The following is a 27,939-nucleotide window of genomic DNA, read 5'->3' as shown; positions in this document are numbered from 1 at the left end:
TACAATAAGCGCGTCACCAGCGTGCACCGGAAGTAAATCGCAATGGGACGCAGTCGATTTCAAGTACATGTTGTCAAAACTTTTCGTCCGATGTCTTGTTTTGTGTATTGATTAGAGTCAAGAGCGCACAGTGCCACGATGGCACACCGATACCTGCATCTGTCCAGAGGCTGCAGGAACCTTCTCCACGCTCTGCTGCCAAATGTCAGATCAACAAACCGTGTGCAATCGGTAAATGTGCAGCTTGACTTCTTTCTCTGGAGCTTTCATCATCCGGGAACGCATCACCATACGCTACGATCTGATCGCGAATACGCATTTATTCATCTGTGTGGTCCGTGTGTGTTGTCTGCTGCAGACCGGAGAGTTTGACAGTAAACAAGGGTCGGCCTGTTTGACATTGCGTTGGGTAACGCGTCCAGCTCATGTTATGTCACAGTTCTTCACATGAAATCTGATATAACGAGACAGCGTCCAAAACATCAGTGCTATCGCTAACTCTGCATTGCTTCTTTAATATTGTAATAATTCTTGTGAACATCGTTATTATAGTTATAAATACCATTTAGATCCAATAGATCTGTTTCCGCGTTATCTGCTGAAAATAGTTACATAATAATTCATAATGGGAAAAGAGCAGGAACCTTCAAAAACTAAGGATGAGTTTTAGATATATAAAATTAGAGGATCCTAGAGGTTCTCGAAATGGCTTGAGTATTTCATTATTATTATTATTATTTTATAGCAGTTGTAATTATGTCTGTTCACCATCTCGGTATATTTGCTTTTGAAGGTTCAGGGTGTTGGGCAAATCGTCCTAGACAGAAGATCCTTGCTCTCTCAGGTCTTGGGCACCTATAGAAGATTGAGCTCCAAACCTCCTAAAGGTGTGAATTACAGGAATTATAAAATGACACAGAGTTCTCTAACCTGGACTGTTCTGCTAATTGCATTTTATCTTCTTGCACTGAAGGATTTGAAAAATATTTCCCTAATAATCAAAACGGTGGTCCAAAAAATGGTGAGCCCAAGCCATCCAACGCAGAGGTCAAAGGTAATATTTCTCATAATCTTGTAATGTGAGCTAATTGCCTTTTGACTTGCAATATAATCATGTTGTTTTCTGTATCTGTTTTAACCCAGAGGCCAAACCAACCAATGCTCAGAAGACCACTGGTGGAGGTGGAAGTAGTGGAGGAGGAGGAAAAAGAGGGGGGCGGAAGGATGAATCCAGTTGGTACAGCCGTCTCCAAAAGGTTAAACGTTGTCTAGCAATAACTATTGGTAATACTAGGCTTATTGTAAAATTTAAAGCTCGTTTAATACCGTTTACTGAGGCAGATGTAATGATACATCATATGTCACCAAAGAGAACTCTTGACATTTAATTGGAAGATCAAGGGTAACATTTTGCTAAAAAAAAAAAAAAAAAGCCTTCACCTTAAGATCAATACAACATTGCCCTAATTTCTCTGTCATTTGATGCAGGGTGATTTGCCGTGGGATGATAAAGAGTTCCGTATGTATTTCCTGTGTGGAACAGCCTTCTGGACAGCCGTCACATATTATTTCTTCTTCCGAGATGGAGGAAGAGAGGTCACCTGGAAAGACTTTGTAAACGGTTACCTTGCTAAAGGAGTGGTAAGGAATTACTTCTATTTGATCTGTATTTTCAGTCAATGTTGTTTGGCGTTTCTTTCCACCTACACTTGAACTTTGACCCATGAAGTTATGTATTTTATCTCCGCTAGGTTGACAGGTTGGAGGTTATAAACAAGCGATATGTAAAAGTCATCTTTACCCCTGGTAAAACTCCAGTTGACGGGGTGAGTTCTTCACAATGTTTTGATACAGTTATGGTTATTATTTTTAGATAGTCATTGGTAACCAAGCCAGTGATCATATAATTACACAGATCGTCCATTAGCAGCCTGAGCCAAAGTAGGATATATATTTATGAGAAATGAATACTTTTATTCAGCATTAAATTGATTGAAATTCACAGTAAATATATTTTAAATAAATGTTTATATAAATTATTATTATTTTATTTTATTAACATAATTTCTATTTCAGATTGGAATTTTTTTTTATCATGGTTTCCACAACTGTTTCCAACATTGATAATAATAAGAAATGTTTTGTGAGCACCAAATCAATATATTAGAATGATTTCTGACACCGAAAACTGAAGTTACGATTGCTGAAAATTCAGCTTTGCATCAGAGGAATAAATTACAACTGAAAAAATATTTAAATAGAAAAACAAATTTTTACAGTTTGTTTTTATTCTGTATCTTTGAACAAATAAATGCAGCTTTAGTGAATATATAAAAAAAATCGAATAATTATTTGGTATAATCTTGCTAGAAAAAGATTTAGAATGGTTATCATATGTTAATGTAAAAAATCTTGTGTAACATAATTTGAGTTTGTTTGATGGTTTTTATTGTAATTTTGGTTTACTTGTATTTTTTTTTTATTGTTATTTTTTTGCCATGAGAAAAGCCTAAGATACTGACATGGCATTAAATAAAAATTTACAACTACTACATAAAAAAAAAAAAAAAATCACTGACCCCAAACCTTTGAATAGTAGTATATGTACAGTATTTTTTTATTTTGTCTCTAAAAACTATGCATATTAATGACACAATGAACTGTGATCCTTTCTCCAAGCAGCAATATGTGTGGTTCAACATCGGCAGTGTGGACACATTTGAGCGAAACCTGGAAACTGCTCAGCTGGAGCTGGGGATCGAAGGAGAGAACCGACTGCCAGTCGTCTACTCCACTGAAAGTGATGGGTGAGATATTGACCTCAATTTGCAATAAATTGAGTAACGGAGAAGAAAAGTGTCATCAATCAATCCATGAACTTTAAATGCTGTGCATACTTGATTCTTAATTTCAGTCTCATTCTTCCATCATTTCCAGGTCATTCCTCTTCAGCATGTTGCCCACTGTAATGATCATTGGGTTCCTACTGTTCATGCTGAGGAGAGGGCCAGCCGGGGGAGGGAGGCCGGGGAGGGGAATGGGTGGGCTCTTCAGCGTCAGCGAGACCACTGCCAAAGTACTACGAGACGAGATCGATGTCAAATTCAAGGATGTGGCGGGCTGTGAGGAAGCCAAACTGGAGATCATGGAGTTTGTAAACTTTCTTAAGAACCCAAAGCAGTACCAGGATTTGGGTGCCAAGATTCCAAAGGTAGCGCGAGACTTTTACATAACATTACACAACAGGTTTGTAACTTAGTAAGTCGACTTAGATTTCAACAGAGGGTTTGATCTACTTGTTTAGGGGGCTATTTTGACCGGACCCCCGGGCACAGGAAAGACTTTACTAGCCAAGGCCACTGCGGGAGAGGCCAACGTCCCCTTCATCACTGTGAATGGATCCGAGTTCTTAGAGATGTTTGTTGGGGTTGGGCCAGCCAGGGTCAGTAGATTTTCTGAATCCTATTATGAGCTTCGTGGTGTTCAGTATGCTTTCCAACAAACTTTGTTCACAGTGTGACTGAAACACTCTAATTTTGGGTAGGTTCGGGATCTCTTTGTATTGGCCCGGAAGAATGCACCCTGCATTCTCTTCATAGACGAGATCGATGCTGTAGGAAGAAAGAGAGGCAGAGGCAACTTCGGCGGACAGAGTGAACAAGAGAACACACTCAACCAGTTACTAGTGGAGATGGATGGTTTGTATCTAGAAGACCAGATCCACAAGTTTTTAGTCATTTCAATTATTATAATTTTTTATTTCATTGACATTTTTAGATCGCTTTATAATTTCATTAAGATTTCTTGTAATAAAAATATGAGCATTCTATTGGTCGCAAACCTTAGATCCTTCACGTGTCAGATCATCAAACAGTATTTATTGATAGTATTAAAAATGATGTAATGGAATTATATATGCTAGTTTCTATCCCTCACATTCTCTCTCATTTGTAGGATTTAACACTGCTACCAATGTTGTAGTGCTGGCAGGCACCAACAGACCAGATATTCTAGATCCAGCTCTGATGAGGCCTGGACGCTTTGATAGACAGATATATATCGGTAAGGGGTTTTGTCACAGCCCATTTTTTTTATTTATTTTTTATAGTTAATTACAAATTTCATCCTTTAAATAGTTGGGGAACTATAATCACAGTTTAAAAGCTGCTTTTCTTTCTTTCTTTTTTTTTCTTTACATGTGTTTAATGTTTTAAAAGTGTACACCTCAATTCAAGTGTAAGCCGTTGTTAAGATTTATTTTTGGTAATGTTTTTAAAACGTTTCTTATGCTGACCAAGTCTATATAAATATACAATGAAACCGCGATAATGCTAAATATTATTATAAATCAAAACAAATGATTTCTGTTTAATATATATTAAAATGTTATTTATTCTTGTGATAGTAAACCTTCAGTGTCACATGATTCCTCAGAAATCTTTTAATATGTAGGTTTTGTGATGTTAAGAATATTTGTGCTGCTTTATATTTTCATGGAAACTTAATTATTATTATTTTTTGATTCTTTGATAAATAGAAAGTTCAAAGGAACTGTTTATTTGAAATATTTTGTAACATTATAAATGTCTGTACTGTCTCACTTTTGATCGATTTAATTCATCCTTACTGAATAAAAATATGAATTTCTAAAAAAAAAAGATCTTAATGACCCCTAACATTTAAACTGTCATTTAAGTTCATGTGTATTTAGTATATTGCATAATGATTGCAGGGCCACCAGATATCAAAGGCAGAGCCTCTATTTTCAAAGTCCATCTGAGACCACTAAAGTTGGAAGCAGAGTTGGACAAAGAATCTCTGGCAAGGAAAATGGCTGCTCTAACACCTGGTTTTTCAGGCATGTAAAGAATTTCATACATTTGAGTTTCAAAAGTTGTTTATGAGATGTGAAGTAAGTTTCACTGCTTACTGATTTCTCTCTGACAGGTGCGGACATCGCTAATGTGTGCAACGAGGCTGCGTTAATTGCAGCCCGCCACCTATCTGATGCCATCAACCAAAAACACTTTGAGCAAGCCATCGAACGAGTCATTGGCGGTAAGTGACAGATGTGAAATTTGAAAATCTCACTTCAGTTTTTTTCTTAAACATATTTATAGTAAACTGTGATATTAATCTATTAGAGTGCATGCATAGTTTTGGTGTGAAGTACAGATCATTGTAAGCTCCCTGCATGTTTAGGTCTTGAGAAGAAGACGCAGGTGCTGCAGCCGGAGGAGAAGAAGACCGTGGCTTACCATGAGGCTGGTCATGCTGTAGCCGGCTGGTTCCTTGAGCACGCTGACCCTCTGCTTAAAGTAAAACTCAAACTTTTTTACCTGTACTGTAATACTCTGCTTTTTCCTTTTTCAGTGTACTGAGTCAAATCATTGGTCATTTCTAGGTGTCCATCATCCCGCGTGGGAAGGGTTTGGGCTATGCCCAGTATTTGCCTAAAGAGCAGTACCTGTACACCAAGGAGCAGCTTCTGGACAGGATGTGTATGACGCTGGGTGGACGTGTGTCTGAGGAGATCTTTTTTGGCCGCATTACCACAGGGGCACAAGATGACCTGAAGAAAGTAACGCAGAGTGCCTATGCACAGGTCAGTCATCTATATATATGATTTGACCACTGGTTTATCATTGGATGAATAAATGTGCTGTTTCGGAAAATGGAGAGGAAAAGAAGTACATACTGCTGGTCAAAAGTTTGGAATAATGAATACATTATTGTTTTCATTTTGGGCAATGCGCTGACATATGGCACGGTTGTGCTTCAGGTGTCCTGTGTTCAAATCCCACCTTGTGGACCTTTCCCAGTGCCATCTACCTCTCTCTTTCCCAGTTGCTTTGTCAGATATCAATCGCCCTGTCATAAAACATGCAACAATGCCTAAAAAAGCCTTATTTTTTAAAAATAATTTTTATTGTTTAATAATTAAAACATTTCTTATTGTCAGTGTTGAAAAAGTGTTTTTTCTTAATATTTTTGTGAAAAATCTTGAGTACCTACCATTCAAGGATCGGTAAGTTAGAATAAAAAAAGTTTATAAAATTCAAGAATGGATTAATTTATTTTTTTTAAAGATATTTATAATGTTACAAAATATTTATATTTCAAACTTTTGTGACTTCAGTAGGTGTGTATATATATATATATATATATATATATATATATATATATATATATATATATATATATATATATATATTATTTATTTAAGAAAACAATTTTTATAATAAAAATAAGAAATGTTTCTTAAACACCAGATCAGTATATTACAATGATTTCTGAAGGATAATGTGACACTGAAGATTGAAGTAATAACTGCTGGAAATTCAGTATTCCATCTTGGGCTGCAAAACTCAAATCAATTCAAAATAAGTGTTTTTGTTTAAATAGTGTATGTGTGTGTACTTTAACTTAAATAAACACACACACACACATATATATTAAAGACAAATATGTTAGATTTAAATGTAAAATAATTATATATAAATTATATACAAGTGTGTACATACAATTTTTTTTAATATTATATAAATATATATATACACACACACACACACTAGATATACACATTACACACACATAGTATGTAAACAAACTTTTATTTTGAATCGATTTATTTGCGACTAATCATTTTACACCCCTATTTCCATCACAATAACATTACTGTATATTTTAAAATATATTAAAAAAAGAAAACAGCTATACATATATTAAATTACTGTATCTTTTACATATTATACATCCTTAATATATTCCACAGACTCCAGCTGAAAACTGTTACTCTTTCATCTACAGATTGTGCAGTTTGGCATGAATGAAAAGGTAGGGCAGGTGTCTTTCGACCTGCCGCGGCAGGGAGAGATGGTTTTGGAGAAGCCCTACAGCGAGGCCACGGCACTTCTCATCGACACAGAGGTCAGAAACCTCATCAGCATGGCCTACCAGCGCACACTGCAGCTGCTAAATGAGAAGAAGGCTGAGGTGGAGAAGGTACAGCAGGCCACTATCAGGATCAATGCCTTTTATTTGTATTGATTCGGTTTCCTCATCATGTCACATGAATTGTGTCTACAGAAAACAACTGTGAAACTAACAGTAATGCTCTCTTTTGACCACTAGGTGGCACTATATCTACTGGAGAAAGAGGTGCTGGATAAGAACGACATGGTGGAGCTGCTGGGCCGAAGGCCGTTTGCTGAAAAGTCAACTTATGAAGAGTTCGTGGAGGGAACGGGAAGCATGGACGAGGACACGTCGCTGCCGGAGGGCCTGAAGGACTGGAACAAGGAGCGCGGCAGCGAGAAGGAGGAGAGTACGGAGGAGCAGGTGGCCCGACAGATCACTGGTGGTATGCCCTTCTGAGGACACCCGTTCACCATGACCCTGGAGGATCCAGAGCACTTATTTAAGAGATGGGGAACACTTGCCTAAAGGGCACTCAGGCAAGTACCCTGCCCTTCAGAAGATCTGCAGCTCTTGGTAGTAAGCGTTGGACTTCTGTTGTGTACAGTAGGGTGTTTATGAAATATAAACTTTTTTGTGCTGATGTTTGTGTTTCAGCAAAATGTAAAGGATCAGGAGATCTTCTGTTGAAGGTGAAGTGTATTTTACGTGATGCATCATGTGCATTGCCCGAAAATCTGTTTAAGGAAGGCAAAAGCACTGTAGCTTGTCAAGAAAGATTCTCTTTATTCATTTCAATTTTACACATCAATGACCAAGAATCTCTTTCTTTATATATATATATTCATGTCTAACAGAAGACATGTTAAATCACCTTTAAGCTTTGCTGCTGATATGCACAGGTTGCGTTAACTCTTTCTGTACATTTAAGATCCCAGTTCAAAACTGCCGCAATTTCGGTGACTTTCTGAAAGGTCTTTCTGCAGTTCTGCTTGCTCACTGGCTTCTGAAAGACTGAAATATACATGAATGTTGTAAACAGTGCACAAAGTCACTCGTGTCTTTCACAGATTTGCAGTGGCATGAGCATCAGCCTTTGGTTGTTATTTTATGCAGTTTATGATCACGTCCTTTGATTGAAGGACCGAGCAGTCATTTCTGATGTGTTTTCTTCTGTTGAAGTTTATATGCTTCATTTATGGCCCAGGCAGCTGCTATTTGTAGTGCAGGCTGATTAAACTAGAGTAAATATTGAAATAGTTACATACGACATAATTCACATTTGTAATGAAATAGGATGCAAGCATACACAAATGCAGATAAGTAGTTCATTATGTTAATGATCAGCTTATGAACGTGTGTGATTTTTGACAGCAGTATTTATTCTACAGTGCAAATCCAAAACACAAATCGAGCTTTGAGCTTAAAAACAGAACTCAATCTAATATGCATTGCCCTTTTGTGACTTCAGCTTGATATTACATCTAAATGTGTATTTTGTTCTGTGCAAAGGGGTTTGAACATGTTTGAAAACCTAAATAAATCCCCAAATATTTCAAATTGTTTCTCTTTAATCGTTAATATGATCTTTGTTTGTGAATTTGTTAGTTTTGTTTAGTACATGGATTTCAGATATCTATAAGATACACTGATCCAGATTGATAAAAATGGTTGCAAATGCAGCAAAAAATATGAATTAAAATGATTTGAAATCTAGTGGTACTGATGAACCGGGAAGCTTTGAAAATTAACTGCTTCTTTTTGTCGAGTCGGTCTAAAGGATTCATGAAACAATCCGTAATCTTGTGTGCTCACTAGCATTTAAATACTTTTGGGAGTTCATCGTTAACTAGTTTTTTATTAGAAATAATTTGGAAACTTGCTGTGATTGCTTGCAAACTGGTTGTTCATGTATAATTGAATGGCACGTTTTTCTCCCCACTGTTCTGCATTTAAAACAAAAAAAACAAAACAAATCAAAACATAAATCTGTATACAATATATATTCAGTAGTTGAACTACAGCTGAAACAAATATCAGATAAAAATTATCAACATTGCATTGGATGCTAAATTAAATAATTTGAAGTACTAAAACTAAATTACGTTTCAAAATGACAAACTTTAAAAATCAAATGATTACAAATCATTTCAAATCAAAGGAATGTAATAAATACTATGATAGTATATATAACAATACTTAAGTAAAGTCAGAGTCACAGAATTTTACATTAAAAACAACCAGTGTCACACAGTAGTGTCTGTCCCTAGTAAATTAATGAACAAATTTTTAAAAGGTCATCTTTATCAAGTGAGTTTATAATCTGACAAAAAAAAAAAGCTTGAAAAAGGAGTTATTTGGCTCTTAAACGTTTCCTTTTAGGGGCCAGTGTCACTCTTGTCGTTTTGTTTGTATAGAGGACTGAAATTTTAACGAGGAGAAATTCCACTCTTTGTTTTTGAACTGTTGCTGGAAGCAAATATGGATCAGTTTTTCTCTCAACAGATGCAGCGCCCCCATGAGAATCTGGTAACGTGCTCAAAAGAAAGCGTGGACTTCAAATGTGTATTCACGCGAGCATTCGTGATGAGTGTTCGTGAGGAGCATTCAAAAATACACCGCAGCCCACTTTCAGTGGCGTAACGTTTGCTGGAGAGCTGCGTTTAAACAGCAGTATGAATCAGCTTCTCGCTTGCCGGGGAGGATGTCCACATTTAGACCAGGCAAACATGAAGAGGCTTCCCTCTCGGTCTCCTCTGATTCAGCACTAAATGAAAGTCTTCCCCACACTGTGACATCACCTGCATAGATTAGCAGCTCGCCTCTGGAAAGTGGGAACTGCTGGAGTCAAAGTCATACTGAAACTGCTTTAAAAAGTCAAAGGAGCTTTTGAGTCACCATTTGTGACGTCTGTTCTTATATATATATATATGAGCTGGATGATGCAAGACTGCTTGCGTTGATCCTATTTGGACAGGAAGATTTGAGGTTCGTCAGTTTAGAACCTGTGACATTTCTTGGCCAGCTAAAATATGCCTCCTTGAAAGTCAAGTGAATAATAATGCTTTCACTGGACTGGAGAGCATGGGGATGAGATAGGGGAATAGGATTGGCAAAGGACCTCAAGCAGCAGGGAATCGCTCTCGTGTCACCGTAGGCACAGTTGCACTGTGGGTCGCCTAACATAGAAGTCGCCACCATGTTTTTACTGTAGCCCTTAATGGACAAACTGCTCTACAAAGCATGTTTTATCACTTTGTTGTCCATGCATGCGAATAAAACAATGACATAGTGATGAACAAGAACATTAATATTTGCAATAAAATCGATTTATTGAATAATTAAGCAAACAAAATTCCTTAATTTACCTTTGTAAAGAAATCTCATTGCTCTCTGTTGTCTTTACCGATGACATCTTGGTCCAGAATCGGCCACTGTAGCTTCTCTGAAGAGAGGGATGAGTGGGGGACTGTATACAGTTTACAGATGCGCATGTGATTTCTTACACAGTCAACGTGCTTCGGTCTGTTGTAGCGAATCAGCTCAAAGGGGAAATATGGATAATCAGTCATAACTAGTTATTATTAATTATAAACATTTAGATCCGATGTATGTTTTTACTTGACCACTCAGTGTCAACTGTCAATTATAAGAACGTTACTTTCCTAGTTAAGGAAAATAACTTTCTTACTGTACAATACTACTCCGAGCATGTAACAAAAATCTGCAGTTAGGGACTCCAGTTATGAGCAAACAATGAACAACCTCAAGTGTGATACAAGTAAGACTTTATTAACTACATAAACACTTAAACTAGTCTAACATACACACACACACACACACACACACACACACAGAGTTGGCATAAGAAGAGGGGTTAAAGCTTAAGCAGTAAAGAGAAGAAAAATTAAGACATGAAGCTATGGTACAATTTGATATTTAGCAGATCTACAGCCTGAAGGAAACATCAGTTTCTTAGTTCACACAACACAACTCTGTAAAAGATGAATATGATACTTAATGTATCAATTAATAAGTCTAAGTTTGATTCTTGCACGTGTCTCCTGTTTGAAAAAGAGTCCTGATGCACTTTGTGGCCCCAGTTGGTCTCTGCTGAAATGAGATGATGAGAAAGACCAGTTCGATTCAGAGGATTTTGATGAATGGAAAGTCCAGGCCGAAAGCCTGGCACAAGTTTAGGGTGGTTTTGAAGGCTCTTAGCTCAGCATGTTCTCATGGAATTCCTGAATCTAAAAGAACAGCCCTGATCTGGTGATCAGTGATCTATATAGGGTGACAATGTCACACCCTCAGGATTTGAGTGAGCCAATGAGGAATGGCACCTTTTGGAGGGAAGTTATACAACACTTTGTCTCTAGTATGGTGTCTTGTATATGGAATTAAATTGGAGGGTTCAAGATAAGATTTTTTAAGATTCTTACTGTGCGTTCACGCCAGACGTGACTTGCACGAATAAATTGCGCTGTTTGCGCATAGTTGGACGCTTGAACATTGAGTTTATTAGATTCATTCAAGCGTGAAATTAACTTCACAACACAACCGCAAATTCGCATCATGGGGGGAGCGATATAACAAATAGTTGTGTGTCTGATTGGTCCAAATGCTATAGTCAATAGAGCCCTTTTCACACTGAGATTCCGCATAATACATGAGTAATGTTTGCTGGCAATTGTTCCCAGATCATTAAATTTTGGTTCATTCACACTGCCAGTGATTTCCCGGAATCTGTGTGTGCATTCACACACAACCCGTAAAGGTCCCGTAATGACACATGACATCAGGATGTGACTTGTAATGTACGAGTCAAAAACGCTAGGCATGTTAACTTTCACTTAAGCTGGCAAATGATCTCAGCTTCAGCGCAGATAGTGAGGAGCTACAGTAGCTGATCTCTGCTTCATTACAGTTTACGGCAATTTTCTGGGACCAACAAGCAGTGTGAAAGGGGCTTAGGAGAAATGGAGTGAAAGAACGTTCACTTTCCCCCTTTTGGTTTAAACCGCCTTGAAGGGTTAGTTCACCCAAAAATGAAAATTATGTCATTAATAACTCACCCTCATGTTGTTCCAAACCAGTGAGATCTCCATTTATCTTTGGAACACAGTTTGAGATATTTTAGATTTAGTCCGAGAGCTCTCAGTCCCTCCATTGAAGCGGTGTGTACGGGTATACTGTCCATGTCCAGAAAGGTAAGAAAAACATCATCAAAGTAGTCCATATGTGACATCAGAGGGTCCGTTGGAATTTTTCGAAGCATCGAAAATAAATTTTGGTCCAAAAATAGCAAAAACTACGACTTTATTCAGCATTGTCTTCTCTTCCGTGTCTGTTGTAAGACAGTTCAAAACAAAGCAGTGTGTCATATCCGGTTCACGAACGAATCATTAGATGTAACCGAATCTTTTCGTCCGACAGAAACGGTTCTTAACTTGTGAATGAGTCATTATCAGGCTAGGCTCGGTGTTCTTCTTCAGTTCTCTCTTCACAGCAGTTCAGTCAGTGTACTGTTCGAGTAAATGAATTACTCTGGGATATTGGTTTGTTTGAACTCAGAGGAAGTGTCAGCCACATTAAAAAAGTTAACAGCTTAAAGCTGCAATATGTGATTTATGTAATTGACCACAAGAGGGCACATTTCCAATAATAACAAAGGCGAAGCTTGATGACGCTATGAAGCAGGTGACGATGGGAGATGTCGTTTTTAATGCGTTTTCACCATAGCAATGTATCTAAATTGGATAAACGAATCATGATCACGGATGAGGTAATTTATTCATTTTTGTATTACCTGTATATCTTACCGTATTATTTTGTCATCATAATGAACTGCAAGGAACGTGAAATGTTATACTATATGTAACCCCTCTCTCCCGGGTCCTCTCTGACACTCCTCGCACTCGCAACGAGTGGGGCTCGAACCCGGGTCTTCGGTATGGGAGGCGGATGCACTAACAAGGAGCCTAAATGTTCTAAAAGTAAATTTGAATGAACATTTGCAAGTAATGACTAAATATATTTTAACAACACATATCCGATTGTATTTAATTGTACAGCCATAATCTCGGTCACCACACGTGATAAAAATCCTTACCTTAGTACAAAGACCGGAAACTACACCGGAAACTAAAGTATAGAACGGACATTGCGTCACTGAGAGGCAACATTTCTTTTCCGGGACAGCCAGTTATTTAAAATTGTAATTTCTCTGAAATAAAAAAATCCTTGGAGACTTTTGAGATATTGTAAGTACACAACTGGAGGAAATATATCACACTGTGCAAGTTATTTTCAGAAATTTTATTACAAAATTCCTCCATATTGGAGCTTTAAGTAATTTGCGGATTAATGCGCATTGGAGACGCGAACCGTTTAAAACGATTCAGTTCGATTTGGTGAACCGTTTCAAAAAGATCCGGTTACATCAAATGATTCGTTCATGAACCGGATATGACAAACTGCTTTGTTTTGAACTGTCTTACCACAGACACGGAAGAGAAGACATTGCTGAATAAAGTCGTAGTTTTTGCTATTTTTGGACCAAAATGTATTTTCGATGCTTCAAAAAATTCTATCTGACCCTCTGATGTCACATGAACTACTTTGATGATGTTTTTCTTACCTTTCTGGACATGGACAGTATACTGTACACACAGCTTCAATGGAGGGACTGAGAGCTCTCGGACTAAATCTAAAATATCTTAAACTGTGTTCCAAAAATTTACGGGTTTTGAACAACATGAGGGTAATTTATTAATGACATAATTTTGCAAATTGGGTGAACTAACCCTTTAAATAATATTAACTTACCCTCAAGGCATCCTAGGTGTATATGACTTTCTTCTTTCAGATAAATCCAATCAGAGTTATATAAAATAAAAAAAAATTCCTGGCTCCTCCAAGTTTTATAATGGCAGTGGCTGGGTGTTTTCAATAAAACACATCCATCCATAGTAAAGAGTGCCTTACATGGCTCAGCGGATGAAAAAAGGCCTCCTATAGCGAATCGATGCAGTATTGTAAGAAAAACATCCACATTTAAAATGTTAGAAAGTTTCTCTAACCTCCACTAACTGTTATGCGTGTTTATAAAAGACAGCCTTTCTGTGGATGATGAAGGACAAATGAATAGCACATGCACCGGTAAAAGGTGACAAACGCGGAAGCGCAAAGGAGAGAGCAAAAGAAAACACCAGTCACGGGTTATAAAAATACAAAATAAGGATTTGAAAAGAACAATGTTGGAGGATTTCGATATAAGCCAAGAGGAGACTGTTTTTCCTTTGCTTAAGTAAGGAAATTTTGATGGTTCTTGCGTGACTAGCATATTCTCACCTATCGCCCTACGTCCGGAACTGCTTGTGTATATGACAGTTAGCAGAAGCTAGAGAAAACAGTTTCTATCATTTTAATAATATTGATAATTTTCTTACAAAAACACATTTTTTTAAGAAAGATTTGGTACCGGAGGCCTTTATTTACTCCCCAGATCTGTGTGAGACACTGTTTGCATTTTGATTCAGCCTAATGGTTTGGTCAGATCACCTCTCAATCAAACTCCTGCGAAAAGTCAATTACTATCAATGTTTAAAACAGTTGTGCTGCTTAATATCTTTGTGGAAACGTAATAATTTTTTTCAGGATTCTTTGATGAAATGAAAGTTCAGATGAACAGCATTTATTGAAACCAATTTTTTTGTATAACATTAGAATTGTGTTTATTGTCACATCTTATTTTACTGACCCAAAACTTTTGAACGGTATTGTACGTGTGCTGCACACCTTGTAAGTATAATTTAAAATCACCAGAAGTTTGCTTATGTCACAAGTTTACATGCCCTCAGGAAGTTTGAGGAAAACTAACTGTTACTCATTTTGACAGAGAATAACTCATGGACACATGCAAAAACGTGATTGCTTCAGGAGATGCAGAGGCAGTTGGCAGTGAAAGTTGCAAACATGACTTCAGGTGATTCATTGGCAGCGTCTGGTGGAGCAGGTAGAGTGATGAAGAGAAAGAACGAGGGATCCCGCCTACCATCAGTACCACAGCGTCACTCAGCGCGGCCTGACTCAGACAGGAGTGTAGTAGTGGGTGAGGACTATCCTGCCAAAACTCACTCCTTACAGCCTCTTACATCATCAGACTCACAGTTATGACACCATAACATAACACAAGCACAAAATACTACAGGAACGAGACATTTTTAACAACTTACAAAGAATAGTTCTCATATTTTTGTTCTTCAACGCATATGAGGAATTTGACTTAAGAGGGAAAAAACTAAATAGACTTGTGGGTTTGATTAAAGTAATTGAGTGAATGAGATTTATAAAATGATGTCTCAAGACAGTAGAAGTTTTCTCAAGAAAGAATGTCAATTAGAAACACGTGAGAATGCACAGATGATGAAGCCTGTCTTACTCATTCCCAGAGTGCCTCAGTGTGTCATCTATAGAGAGAGGAGGCGTGGCAGGCAGTAGGATGTGTGATGACACCACCTTATGGGCACCTTTCAGAAATAGCAAACTCACCACACGCTGCCCAGGCGAACATGTGGCAATGCTAAGAATAAGTGTTTAAGAGTTGAGAAAGATCCACTGGAGTGTTGTGTTCTTTTATTCTAAGTGTTAACAAGTCCAGGAATAGATGCAGCGATGCCAGTGGGCGGATGAAGGGTTGCCTATATGATGATCCCACAAGCACATCAGCAAGAAACTTTGGGAGTTGTTATGCTTTTGCAGTTAATTATAAAAAATAATTTTAATTAAAAACGATATATATTAAAAATCATTAGCATCAGTAAACAAGAACATGCAATCCAAAATTGACAATCTGGACCAGACTGACTTTCATTGTATGGAAAAAAATATTTTCAAAATATGTTCCACAGAAAAAGAAAAAGTCATACAGGTTTGGAACAACTTGAGGGTGAGTGAATGCTGACTTTTTTTTTAGGTGAACTATGCCTTTAAGCTATATATATATTTATTTTACACAATACCGTTTAAATCAAGATATTTTAGCTGATTATCCACAACATGTAGATGAGAAAAATATTTAAGTTCTTAGTTTAAAAATAGACTAACTTTCAAAAGTTTGAAGTCGGTCTTAAAGAAATATTGAGAAAATCGCCTTTAAAGTTGTCCAAACGAAGTCCTTAGCAATGCATATTACTAATAATGAATTAAGTTTTTATACATTTACAGAAGGAAGTTTACAAAATATCATCATGGAACATGATCTTTACTTAGTATCCTGATTTTTGTGACCAATACAATATATTTTTGGCTATTGCTACAAATACAGCCCAGCGACTTAAGACTGGTTTTGTGGTCCAGGGACACACATTATTACATTCATGCAAATGCTTTTATCCAAAGCAACTTTCAAAAAGCGGGACAAACAATTAGTAAAACAATAAGTAAAAATAATATTTATAGTACACAATGAAGGTTAATGAGACAATGATAAATGATTTCTGAAGGATCATAAGATGCCGAGTAATGGCTGCTGAAAATACAGCTTTGCCATCACAAAAAAAAAAAAGAAAAAGAGAAAAGATTTAAAATAGAAAACAATTACATTTTAATTATATTTTGTAATGTTAAAGTTTTTGGTCTCACTTTATATTAAGTGGCCTTACATGTATTTACATTTTTAAAAATGTACTTATTGTGTTGCATATTGTATCGCAAAACACTTTTGCTGCAATTGAGGTGGGATACGGGTGAGGTTAGGCCCAGTTTGGTGGTATGGGTAGGTTTAAGGTTGGGTGAAGGTGAAAATGTTAAAATGTGCATGTACACAATAAGCACTGTATCAAACTATTAATTTTAATGTATGTACAAAATAGTTAAGGCCACCTAATATAAAGTGGGACCCTGTTTTCTGTATTCCTGATCAAATACATGCAATGTTGGTGGTAAAAATGTAAAATTGCTCAGCCTTGACTTTCACCTACAGCCATCATGATCGAGTGTTTTTAAAACTGAAGTTCAGGAGGGAAAGCGTTCACAGGAGCCAAGGAATGAAAGGTGAGATGTGCTCCAGCTCACACAGACACATGTATAGACCAGCATGCATCTGTCTGACATAAATGCATCGTGGCTGAACAGCCCTCATTGGTCTCTAGAGGCACAAGGTCTGAACTCCACTAACATCTGGAGAAACGCTGCGGTGTGTCTGTTCTGCAGTCATGAACATTCCTGCGTTCAGCTGAATCACCTTCAGGGGGGTTCATTTCTCTTAATTGGTCTATTTGCTGTTCGTGGGATAATTGCTTAAAATCATTTTAAATTATGAGAATCTACATTTTAGAACCACAAGAGGGAGTCGAGTGATGTCACTGCCATGCATCACTATGATGCAAATGTTACAGATACAGACATGAAATGCAAAAAAAGATATATAGGTAAATAGGTTTAAATAGCTCAAAATGTATTTTTAGGAAAGTCACATTTAAACAGATGAATCCCTTTAATGTCTGTTCTGACTGAATGTGTGAATATTAAATATAACAGTTTTGTCTTTTTTTTTTTTAATGCTCATTCGATCTAAAGGAAGTGCCTCACTTCCCACCCATACCTTTTTCTACAAAAATCATGTCTGTACGCTGTGTGTGTGCCTAACCGAGCATGAATGAGTGACCTGTTGTGTTTACACGTGTGTTATGCACACAGATAGCCATGATAATCATGTTGACCTCTTGACTCTTCCCTCCCCAGGAGATTATTCCACCACACAGTTAGCCAGCCTGCACAACAGGTGCTGACGGATTGATGGCAGGAGAGATGAATGATCGGTGGAAAAAAAAAAAAGAGAGGGAGAGTGCGTAAGAGCAATTTAGATTCTCACGAGGAAAATAATGGTACACGTTGCTGGAGGAGTCACTGAAGAGAGCGAGAGGGAGGGAGATGAAAAAGTCAGTGAGTCAGTAGTGAGAAAGATTGCAATAAAGTGAGAGGGAGGGATGAAGGAGGAGGAAGGTATAATTACAGAGAGAGAAAGAGAGAGGGGACAAACAGTGAGAAGCCAGAGAGGGAGAGAGTGCTAAAGAAAGAGTCAGAGAACTGTCTAACCCTGCCCACTTTCCACTCAACCATTCAACTCCGGCACGGGCAGCCGTGCACCGTCAGGTTTCTCCAGAGCGACCCGCAGCTCATCGACCTGCAGGAGGAGCTCACTGACGGCGCTTCGTTCAACCCTCTTCAACTTTTATCACCATGACCGCTCCGCTCAGATAAGGATTATTTTGGACTGGCTCCCGCTTTCCGCATCGATTTGACAAGCAAGCCAGCGCGGCGACTGTGATCTTGGCAGCGGAGCAGAACAGGACCGAGGTGTGAGTCTGCCTTCACTCAGGATGTCCTCACTCACGCTCGTGACAGGGGTACTGCTGCTCTCCGGCTGTTTGTCAGGGGGCTGCTCACCCACTCCAGCCGAGAGTGGCTCTCAGGGGACGGGGCGGCCGGATGATCCCGTGACCCCCTGCCCATCCTGCGCTCTAGCCCAAAGGCAGAAGGACTCAGAGGAGCAGACCGACATGGTGGAGGCGGTCAAGAGGCACATCCTCAACATGCTGCATCTGAACACCCGGCCCAACGTCACACACCCGGTGCCCCGAGCCGCCCTGCTCAATGCCATCCGCAAGCTGCACGTGGGACGGGTGGGGGAGGACGGCACAGTGGAGATGGAGGAAGATGGAGGGGGGCTGGGGGAACACCGAGAGCAATCTGAGGAGCAGCCCTTCGAGATCATCACCTTCGCTGAGCCAGGTGAGGGATGTTTTAGTGCCTCGTGGGGAAATGTGATGACATTAATAGCTTGTTTGTGCTATTAATCAATTGATGAACTCTCACCTGTTGAGTGAGACGGTGGAGAAACGCTCAAGTGCAATGAGTCTTTGTGACTTAAAACCTTGGTGTGAATTTTAGTAATATAGTCACAAGTATTACTACTTTAATTAATTTTGAACATTAATTTTATAGCATTTATTTATCTTAGTTAATGGTAATTTCTACAGATACTAATATATACGTTTACCTTTTGAAATTGTATACATTAACAATTGCTCATATATTACAAACATGAATTAACAAAGAAATTTTTTAATTTATATATGACCTTTAATCAAAATGCTGTAAACCGCTTCATTTTAATGCCTAATGTCTAATTCATTAACTGAACTTTACTGTAAATTATTACCCAAATATTCAATATGACTGAACTGATCTGAAGCATTATATAATGTTTAATAATGCATTAATGATATTTTAAAGTGGGACTTCAAATGGATAAAGAGTACTCCATCGTTTTTTAATTGAATTGAATTGCTTGAGTTGTCAAATAATTCGCCCCATTATGCTTAATTAAGACTGTCCGTTTCGTTGTTCCTTCTTAAGATGTACACCGCAAACGCTTGCAGTATATATGATGTACAGTGGATGTCACCTCAAATGGCTCCACTCAGACTACTGTTTGGAAGGAGTGCTTTTAAAAAGCACTCAGGTAGGTGTTAGCGGAGGTCTGAGGGAGGGAGAGTCATCTTAAGGGGAACACATGCGCTGCAGCTGTGGAGTATTAACACTCTGACTGTGCACTGCTGCAGGAAATAAAGGCGCCATGCTACTGATATGAAATGAGGAAATGATTCCCGTATTAGCAGCTTTTGAATGGAGCCACTTAGACATCTTCAGTCCTGCCAAGCAACAGGAAACTGTAGAGACAGTGATTTAATATCAAATGAACACTTTATCATGGTATGCATTCAAAATATGTTGAGTATTCACTTAAAATCTACTTGAAAGTATAGTTTACCCAAAAATTTAAATTCCGTCATCGTTTGCTCACCCATGTATTGTTCCAAACCTCTATGACTTTCTGATTTCTGTAAAGCCCCAAAGAATATATTTTAAAGAATGTCAATGGGGTCCAATATTTTTGGGCCCAAAATGTTCTTTTTTCAGAAGAAAGAAAGTCATGCAGGTTTGTAACAATAGGAGGGCAGAATTTTTATTTTGGGTGAGAGTCCTTTAGAGAGACCAATTCTTGTTTTTTAAAAGTATCCCTCATTTTAAATGTCATAAAGTTCATATTAACTCAACATAACATTAACTAATGTTGAGGTTTTTGACTGTGTATCTGCTAACCCGATGTCGCTAATGCCAGTAGACAGCCATCTATTTTTTACGATGATTCAGAAAAAAAAAGCTGAAAATGACCAACAATGCTCTTTCTTATCTGAAAATGCAAAAAAATGGTACCGCCTTTAACAAACACTACTTCCCAGTCGGTTCAATAAACTAGGCCTAAGTCTGGGATGGGAAGATCCACAAGTACATTCCATTTTTAATTGGTTCCTCATGACTTATTTATAACAATGTCACTGATCCACAAATCAGCATGACACTGCTGTAAAAAAAGAAGCTAACAACATTTGCCTGAATGGGGTGCGGAAGCGGATGGTTGAAGCGGTCCAATCTCATGGCATTTCATTTTTTCCCCCAAAAAACAATATAGCAGTGTTTCTAAAGATATCAAGGCTGACCTATCTTTAGACCAGCACTGGCCATTGGCAGTCACATCTGATTCTTATGCACAGATTGACCACCAACAGTCCCGCACAGTCTTAAAGAGATGATTTCCGCAGCTCATTAATTGCAGCTATCATCATTGAGCGCAAGGAGGACCCAGCAAAAGTTTGACGGCGTCTTCTATTGTGCCTGTTTGCTTACATAAATGTGCATTATGCCTTGATGCTATAAATAGACCTTTTGAATGAACCTAAGATTAAAAAGGCCCCTCAAAGCCTTTATGAGATTGCAGGGGTGTTAATGATGCTCCAGGGAATGGAGGGGAGAGGGTTGGGGTGGTTCGATCCCATTCAAAACCCACAGGGCTGTTAGCTGGCCATAATTGCTCTATTCATCAAAATATGGGGCCCAGTAATTACTCTAGGATGCTCTGTTGGTGTATGGAATGGTGGAGGTTTCTTTGAAAGTATCTTAGTGAAATAGAAAGATCAAGTTTGTTTGAAATGTACAAAATCATTAATCTAAGGGATAGTTTATGCAAGGGATAGTTCACCCAAAAATGAAAATTCTGTAATTTACCCTCAAGTCATTCCATTTTTTCCCCTGTGGAACCGCAAATTTAGATATTTTGAAGAACATATGGTGCTCTAGCAACATAGGTCCCCATTGGCTTTCATTGTATAAGCAAACATTTATTTTTTATATCTTCTTTTGGGGTTAGCAGAAGAAAGAAGGTCAAACAGGTTTGAAACCATTTGATTTTTGAGTGCACTATCCATTTACTGACATTCCAGTGCCAGCTCTGGTCTTCTGGGAGGGATCTGTTGTGATCCACTCACAAAGGTCTCGAAACTGTCTGAAGAACTGAGATGAGAGTGGGACTGACACACTGGAGGAACTGTATCTGAATCTCAAGCAGTATTGCTGATCTAGTGTGGATAGCTTGGCTTGGTGCCTCTCTGAGACGCTTCCTGAAACTGCTTAGAAGTTGACCGATGCATTATAGCAGGTCTTAAAGTTATTAGAGGATTACTCTGAGGGATGTTATTAACTATTTATTTTTTTGCTCTGACCCTTGTGTCAACCCTGTCTCCTGAGGATTCATACCTGAGGCTTCATTATTAGGATACAGATAGGTGATAGCTTTGTGTATTGTACGAGACAAAGCCGTGCAAGACAGTATTATAGGTAAACGCAAGATAGCACTTGATATGAATTTGTTTTGTGTTGTGGTCATCAAGTGTTTGGGGACTGTAATCTCACTTTTACATCCTGGTACAACAATACATCTGACTACAGTGAGGCTTCTTGTCAAAGAAAGTTTTGGGTGGATGCTGTTTTTTTTTTTATCTAACACAAAAGCTATTGACTTTTGGTCTATTTATAAAGTAATTCAATGATCTGACATCAATTTTGAATACCTTTAGTTCAGTGATTTCCAACCAGTGGTATACTATCGTTCAAAAGTTTTAGGTCATTTCCATAATTATTAATTATTTTATTCAGTAAGGATGCATTAAATTGATCAAATGTGACAATAAATACAGTACAATGTTAAAAAAGAATTTTAATTAAAAATGTAAAAAATTATCATTGTATAAATTTGATAAGAAATGTAACTTGAGAACAAATTTTTAAGATTATTAAAGTGATTTAATATCAAGGACCATGCGACAATGAAGACTGGAGTTTTCATAATTTCATAATTTAATTTCATAATATTTCAAAAAATATAAATATATAAGCTTTTACTGTACATTTAATCAAATAATTGCGGTGATCACACACGAGACTTGTTTCTGAAACATTAAAATTTACACTAAATTTTTTAATTATTTAACTATTTATGGTTATTTTATACTTATTTTAAACAAGTTGGTTCAAAGGGTCAAAGAGGGGCTGCCAGCGATAAAAACAATTAAATTGCATTATTTTAAAGGAAATAAAAAATATTTATATAATTATACGTTTTTTTCTACCGTTTTAGCTTTTCTATTTTCATCCCATCAATATTAAACTAAATCGGTTTCTATATTTTTAACTGCTTTGGTTTGTTGGGATGCCCCTGCTGTTTGTGTCTGTTTTTCTCCAACGGTGTCTGCTGAATTTAGTTTAATACAGTTCAAACATTTAGTTTGTAGGCAAGCCAAAAAAAGGTTGAGAAATACTTTTTTCAGTCCTGATGTCATCAGAAAGTGTTTACCTGGTTATCTCATATCTCTTGGCAGTGTTTCATTTTTAAACGACCCACTGCACGAATGTAACACCAACTAAACAATCCTTTGATCTTCTCTGATATTCTACATTATCAAAACTAGTCATGCTAATTGTGCATAAAGCAGATTATTTCATGCAAATCAATCTTGTCCTTGATATTGACAGTGCGCAGTTGCAGACACAACTGTAGCAAAATTTCAACATATAAAACAGATAAAGTATGATAAGAGCGTACAAATAAGAGGAATGATTCAGTGTGTTACGTGACAGTGGGCACCGCTAACCTTCGACCCCAAACTGTAGTACAGCGAGTTTCTGAAGTGTCGACCTCACCCAGACCTCAGAGACACGTGGCATGTGTTTAAACCTAAAGAAAGACAAAACAACTATAGTAAACTAAGACTTACTCAGGAACTAAATGACAATGGCAAAAGAGCAGTTGCCTTTTAATATGGAAATAAATATTAATCTACAGAGTAAGGGAATATTTTCTTTAAAAATGGTATGTAATTCCACCAAACCGAATTTCTAAAATTATGAATGGTGCCACAAACTCATGGCATTGTTTGAGTTGAGTTTTGTGGTGAATCAACGGCTATGTATGTATCTGCATATTAAGCTGGAATAAGAATAAGTATTTTAGCATCCAAACTACACACTTAAGCTTTAAAAATAGTTCTTCCTGTTATGTGTTAAGTCCATTCAGTGTTTCGTGGGAGTTTTCTGACAATGTGAGATTCAATGAAGAGAACAGACCATCCAGTAAAGTTACTCATCGAGGCAGATTTTCAGAATAGCCTGACAATCGAGGCCCAAATTAATAAACGGTTGCTCTTGTGTTCAAAAGCGGCTAGAAAGAATGCGGTGACATCTTAAAAAACACAGTGCTCATGGTGCGACACGCTGAAAAAAAAAAAAAAACAAGACATTCAAACGGCTACAAATTTCAGTCTGGCGCATGTTTACATTGACAAACAATTAAAATGGTTTAGTCCAGTGTATTGTATTACTGTATTGACCCTTCTTTAGTTTCATAGATCACTATTATATACAGTGTCATATGAGATGACTGAGTAAAGTAAACCTGCAACTGTATTTGTCTAGATAGATATCTCAGTGCCACATTGACGAGCATAAAAAAAAAAAAGTCTTTTCACAGACGCTGGACTGTCCTTTATATCCGATAACACAGCATTTCTTTAATGTAGACATGTTGACTAAATAGCTGAATTAATAGCCGTCCTGTTGAGGAGGGGTTGGTAGAGATCATTCAAGAGAGTCAGTATGTTGGGTCTGTAAATCAGCAATGGTTACTGATGCTGAGCTGGCTTATAGCAGACAGTCATGTGCAAGTTATAGGGAAGGCCCTTGTCATAACATACATGCTTTATGTACACAAATGGAGAGCCAGGATTTTAGAAGCAGGAAATGTTTTTATGGACTGAGGCTAGGTGTTGACGAAGGACTGCAGATGGTGGCGATTGACCGCAAAAAAGAGAGAAACAGAAAGAGAAAGAGAGAAACAGTTTAGTTTAGCAGGCGTTATGTGTCTTCTGATCATGTTGAGCTGGTGGCTCTAACAGAGAGAGTTTGCCATTAATAAACTGAGCCACACTGAATCTCTGCATGAAGATCACCACTGAAAAATTGGCAGATTTCCATAGAATTGGAACAACCACCATTCACAAAATTCTACACATTCCCATCAGTTGATTTTTGTTTAGTAGTTATTTTGGTTAAACTGATCATACTTTCTGTAAGAGGGCAGTACCAGAATTTATATTTTTTCCATTTTTTTTCACTCTTTTCCTGTTTTCACTCTTACTAGTTTTAATTTAATTTTAGTTGTTGTTTATTTTGTTTTAGTTTTTCGATTTCATTTATGGAGCCAAGTTCATTTCCTGATTTGTATCCTTTAAAATTTTAAACGCATTTCTCATCACAGTTTATTGTAATTGGTATTCATTTTCATGTTTACTGCAGGTATGCTTCAAAGTTTTCAAGTTTCATAAATCATGTATCATAAATCATAAAAAAAAAAAAAAAAAAAATATATATATATATATATATATATATATATATATATATATATATATATATATATATATATATATATGCCATGCACACCTGCATCAATCATTAATATGTTGGGTGAAAATTAAAAAAAAATTTTTTTAATTTTTCCTATTTTTTCCATTTATTTTTGTATTTTAAGTTTTTATGTGTGGAGTACCCACAATTACATTTTTCAAGGATTTTCCTTCAAAATAGGCACAGAAAAAGTTTCTTCCTAGTATTTAACTTTTTGTTCGTTTTTAAGCTGTTACAAAGTTAAAATGTGCTGTGTCATACAAAACTCAACAATGCAATCCCCAACATAAAGCTAACCAATTGCCTCATGTGTTTCATCCACAGGAGATGCCCCTGACATCATGAAATTTGACATTTCTATGGAGGGCAACACTCTGTCCGTGGTGGAGCAGGCCAATGTGTGGCTGTTTCTTAAAGTTGCCAAGGGCAGCCGAGGAAAGGGGAAGGTGTCTGTGCAGCTCCTGCAGCATGGCAAAGCTGATCCAGGCTCTGCGGACGGACCCCAAGAAGCGGTGGTGTCCGAGAAGACCGTGGACACGCGGCGCAGTGGCTGGCACACACTACCGGTGTCCCGCACAGTGCAGACCTTGCTGGACGGGGACAGCAGCATGCTTAGTCTCCGCGTCTCCTGTCCCATGTGTGCCGAAGCTGGCGCCGTGCCCATCCTGGTGCCCACAGAAAGCAACAAGGGTAAAGAGAGAGAACAATCTCACCGACCCTTCCTCATGGTCGTGCTCAAGCCAGCCGAGGAGCACCCGCACCGGCGCAGCAAGCGCGGCCTGGAATGCGACGGCAAAATCCGTGTCTGCTGTAAACGGCAGTTCTACGTCAACTTTAAGGACATCGGGTGGAGCGACTGGATCATCGCTCCGTCTGGGTATCACGCTAACTACTGCGAGGGCGACTGCCCCAGCCATGTGGCCAGCATCACAGGCTCTGCCCTCTCCTTCCATTCCACCGTCATCAATCACTATCGGATGCGCGGGTACAGCCCTTTTAACAACATCAAGTCGTGCTGCGTACCCACCCGTCTACGGGCCATGTCCATGCTCTACTACAACGAGGAGCAGAAGATCATTAAGAAAGACATCCAGAACATGATAGTAGAGGAGTGTGGCTGCTCATAAGACCATGAACTCCTAACAAACACTTTAATGTTGGTACAAAGCACATATCAGAGGACTGGCACACAAACCTTTGAACTGCAAACTCGGGCAACCTATTCGTTTCTAGATCATTCCAATAGGACTGATTATTGGAGCGGTCTTCGTGGCACTTTCATATAAAAATGATGGAGGAGAATAAAACCTAATATATTTTTTTTAATGAAGGGAGATTGAGACTGAGAGGGAACGGGTGCATGGGTCAAAGTGTCAGCAATGATTCTCTGCACTGCAATAAAGAGACTTATTTTGAAGCGTGGAATTATATATTCTGAGAAGAAGAAAAAAAATACATGCAACTCTATGCAAGTCAAGTATTAATACTGGATGTTCTTTTTTATTATTATTATTATTTGTCTTTTAGCTTATGTTTAATGTTGTTTATTGTCATCCCTTTTCTCACAGACAAAAAGGAGTCATTTGTTGTACATCTTAAAAGAAGTAGTTGTGTTTATTTCATTTTTCTTATGAGAAATACTTGAAGAAAAATTTGTTTGACCAGCTGCTGCAGCCAAACTACATTATTATTATCATTATTATTATTTTATTATTATTATATTGCTATTATCACCTATTATTATTTTTCTCCTAAACATTCTGAATGTTGATGAAAAGTAATATTAATTTGCACTAAGCCAACATTCACACCATGTGAGGCCCTGAGCATTATGGGTCGAATTCTAGTTGCCATATCAGAGTCTAGAACCACATGCATTTGGAACTTACACATACAGTAGTAAACCAAAGACCATACACATCCCATTCTCAGAGCAAATCCCCAAAATGCCCGGCTCTGTGAATTTATTCAAATTAGGAACAACTGTGTATGGCCAACATAATATACCATTAACTCAATATAGCACATAAATAACTTTCATTTCTGTTTGTTTCTTCCTGAAACAGCCTAGATGTTAAGATATCTTTTGTTCTCTGTGTTTCAACAGTGTTTGTCTCTACCAATGTATAACCAAGGTCTTAGATTCTGAACTGAAACCTAGCCTTCTTGACAAATATATTCAGTAAAAAGATAGAAACAATGTCCTGGCAATGACAATCTGCTTTGTCAGGTTTAAAGTACAAGACACTAAATGATCTTACTGTGTTGTCTTCTGTAGAGTTATGCAACATATGGTTGTATGTTGCTATGTTGTACAAATCAAAATAAGTGCTTGTCATGTTTTATATCTAATTTATTTTGCAGCATATTCTTTGCTTCACTATTAAAGCTGAATTGTACAACTTCACCTTTTGGTTTAAATCAGCAGTGTGTGTGTGTTTACTAGTCCAGCTGGCGAACTGTATTTCAACATTAAATGCTAGCTAGTTTGGCTTTTACTAAATGTAGTCATTTAGTGATAAATCTGACACATTACCCCAAATATTAGCACTGCACAGCCAAAGCAGATGCTGTGCAAACTAGTGTGAACTCCTCAAGGACCGTTTTCTGTCATTTTTAGCCACATAGTCTGTTGGGAGGTTTAGATTGTAAGGAGTCAAAACAAACATCTAATATGTGATGCTGGACCACAAAACCAGTCTAAAGTTGCTGTGGTATATTTGTAGCAATAACCAAAAATACACTGTATGGGTCAAAATTAAGGACTTTTCTTTTATGCCAAAAATCAATAGGACATTAAGTAAAGTATTTTGTCCAGGGTCTCTCTCTCTCTCTCTCTCTCTCACACACACACACACACACACACACAAACTAGATATCATCTAACTGTCATCTGACTGAAAAAAAAAGATAAATATCCATGGCTCTAAAAGATATTGATAATTTTCTTGAAATAAGTCAAAATAATAAAAAATGTAATACAAAATAAGCACTTAATTGATCAAAAATACAGTATCATAATCAATCCTGAAAACCGTTGTGCAGCTCAATTTTTTATTGTGGAAACCTTTTTTTGGATTCTTTTTTGGATTCTTTGATAATTAGAAAATTCAAAAGAACAGCATTTTTTTGAAATGGCAATCTTTTGTTACATTTTAA

The 27,939-nt window shown here is 37.6% G+C and overlaps 1 protein-coding gene and 1 pseudogene across 1 annotated transcript; both read left to right on the top strand.

Annotated features, from left to right (window-relative positions):
• Positions 1 to 14: 14 nt before the first annotated feature.
• On the top strand, positions 15 to 8,478 carry LOC127951420 (AFG3-like protein 2). Its single transcript, XM_052549302.1, has 17 exons — positions 15 to 231; positions 794 to 887; positions 974 to 1,054; positions 1,144 to 1,256; positions 1,489 to 1,641; positions 1,752 to 1,826; positions 2,683 to 2,807; positions 2,938 to 3,211; positions 3,305 to 3,442; positions 3,545 to 3,698; positions 3,955 to 4,062; positions 4,733 to 4,858; positions 4,948 to 5,058; positions 5,203 to 5,318; positions 5,405 to 5,605; positions 6,811 to 7,005; positions 7,135 to 8,478. Exons 1-17 carry the CDS (start codon positions 139 to 141, stop codon positions 7,375 to 7,377), a joined length of 2,400 nt encoding a protein of 799 aa, XP_052405262.1. The 5' UTR covers positions 15 to 138; the 3' UTR covers positions 7,378 to 8,478.
• Positions 8,479 to 15,924: 7,446 nt separating this feature from the next.
• Positions 15,925 to 27,187, top strand: LOC127950488 (inhibin beta A chain-like; annotated as a pseudogene).
• Positions 27,188 to 27,939: the final 752 nt, after the last annotated feature.

This window comes from Carassius gibelio, chromosome B2 (assembly GCF_023724105.1).
Source record: "Carassius gibelio isolate Cgi1373 ecotype wild population from Czech Republic chromosome B2, carGib1.2-hapl.c, whole genome shotgun sequence".
Taxonomy (NCBI): domain Eukaryota; kingdom Metazoa; phylum Chordata; class Actinopteri; order Cypriniformes; family Cyprinidae; genus Carassius; species Carassius gibelio.
The sequence above is the reverse complement of the archived record's forward strand: the minus strand, read 5'-3'. Positions and strand labels throughout refer to the sequence as shown.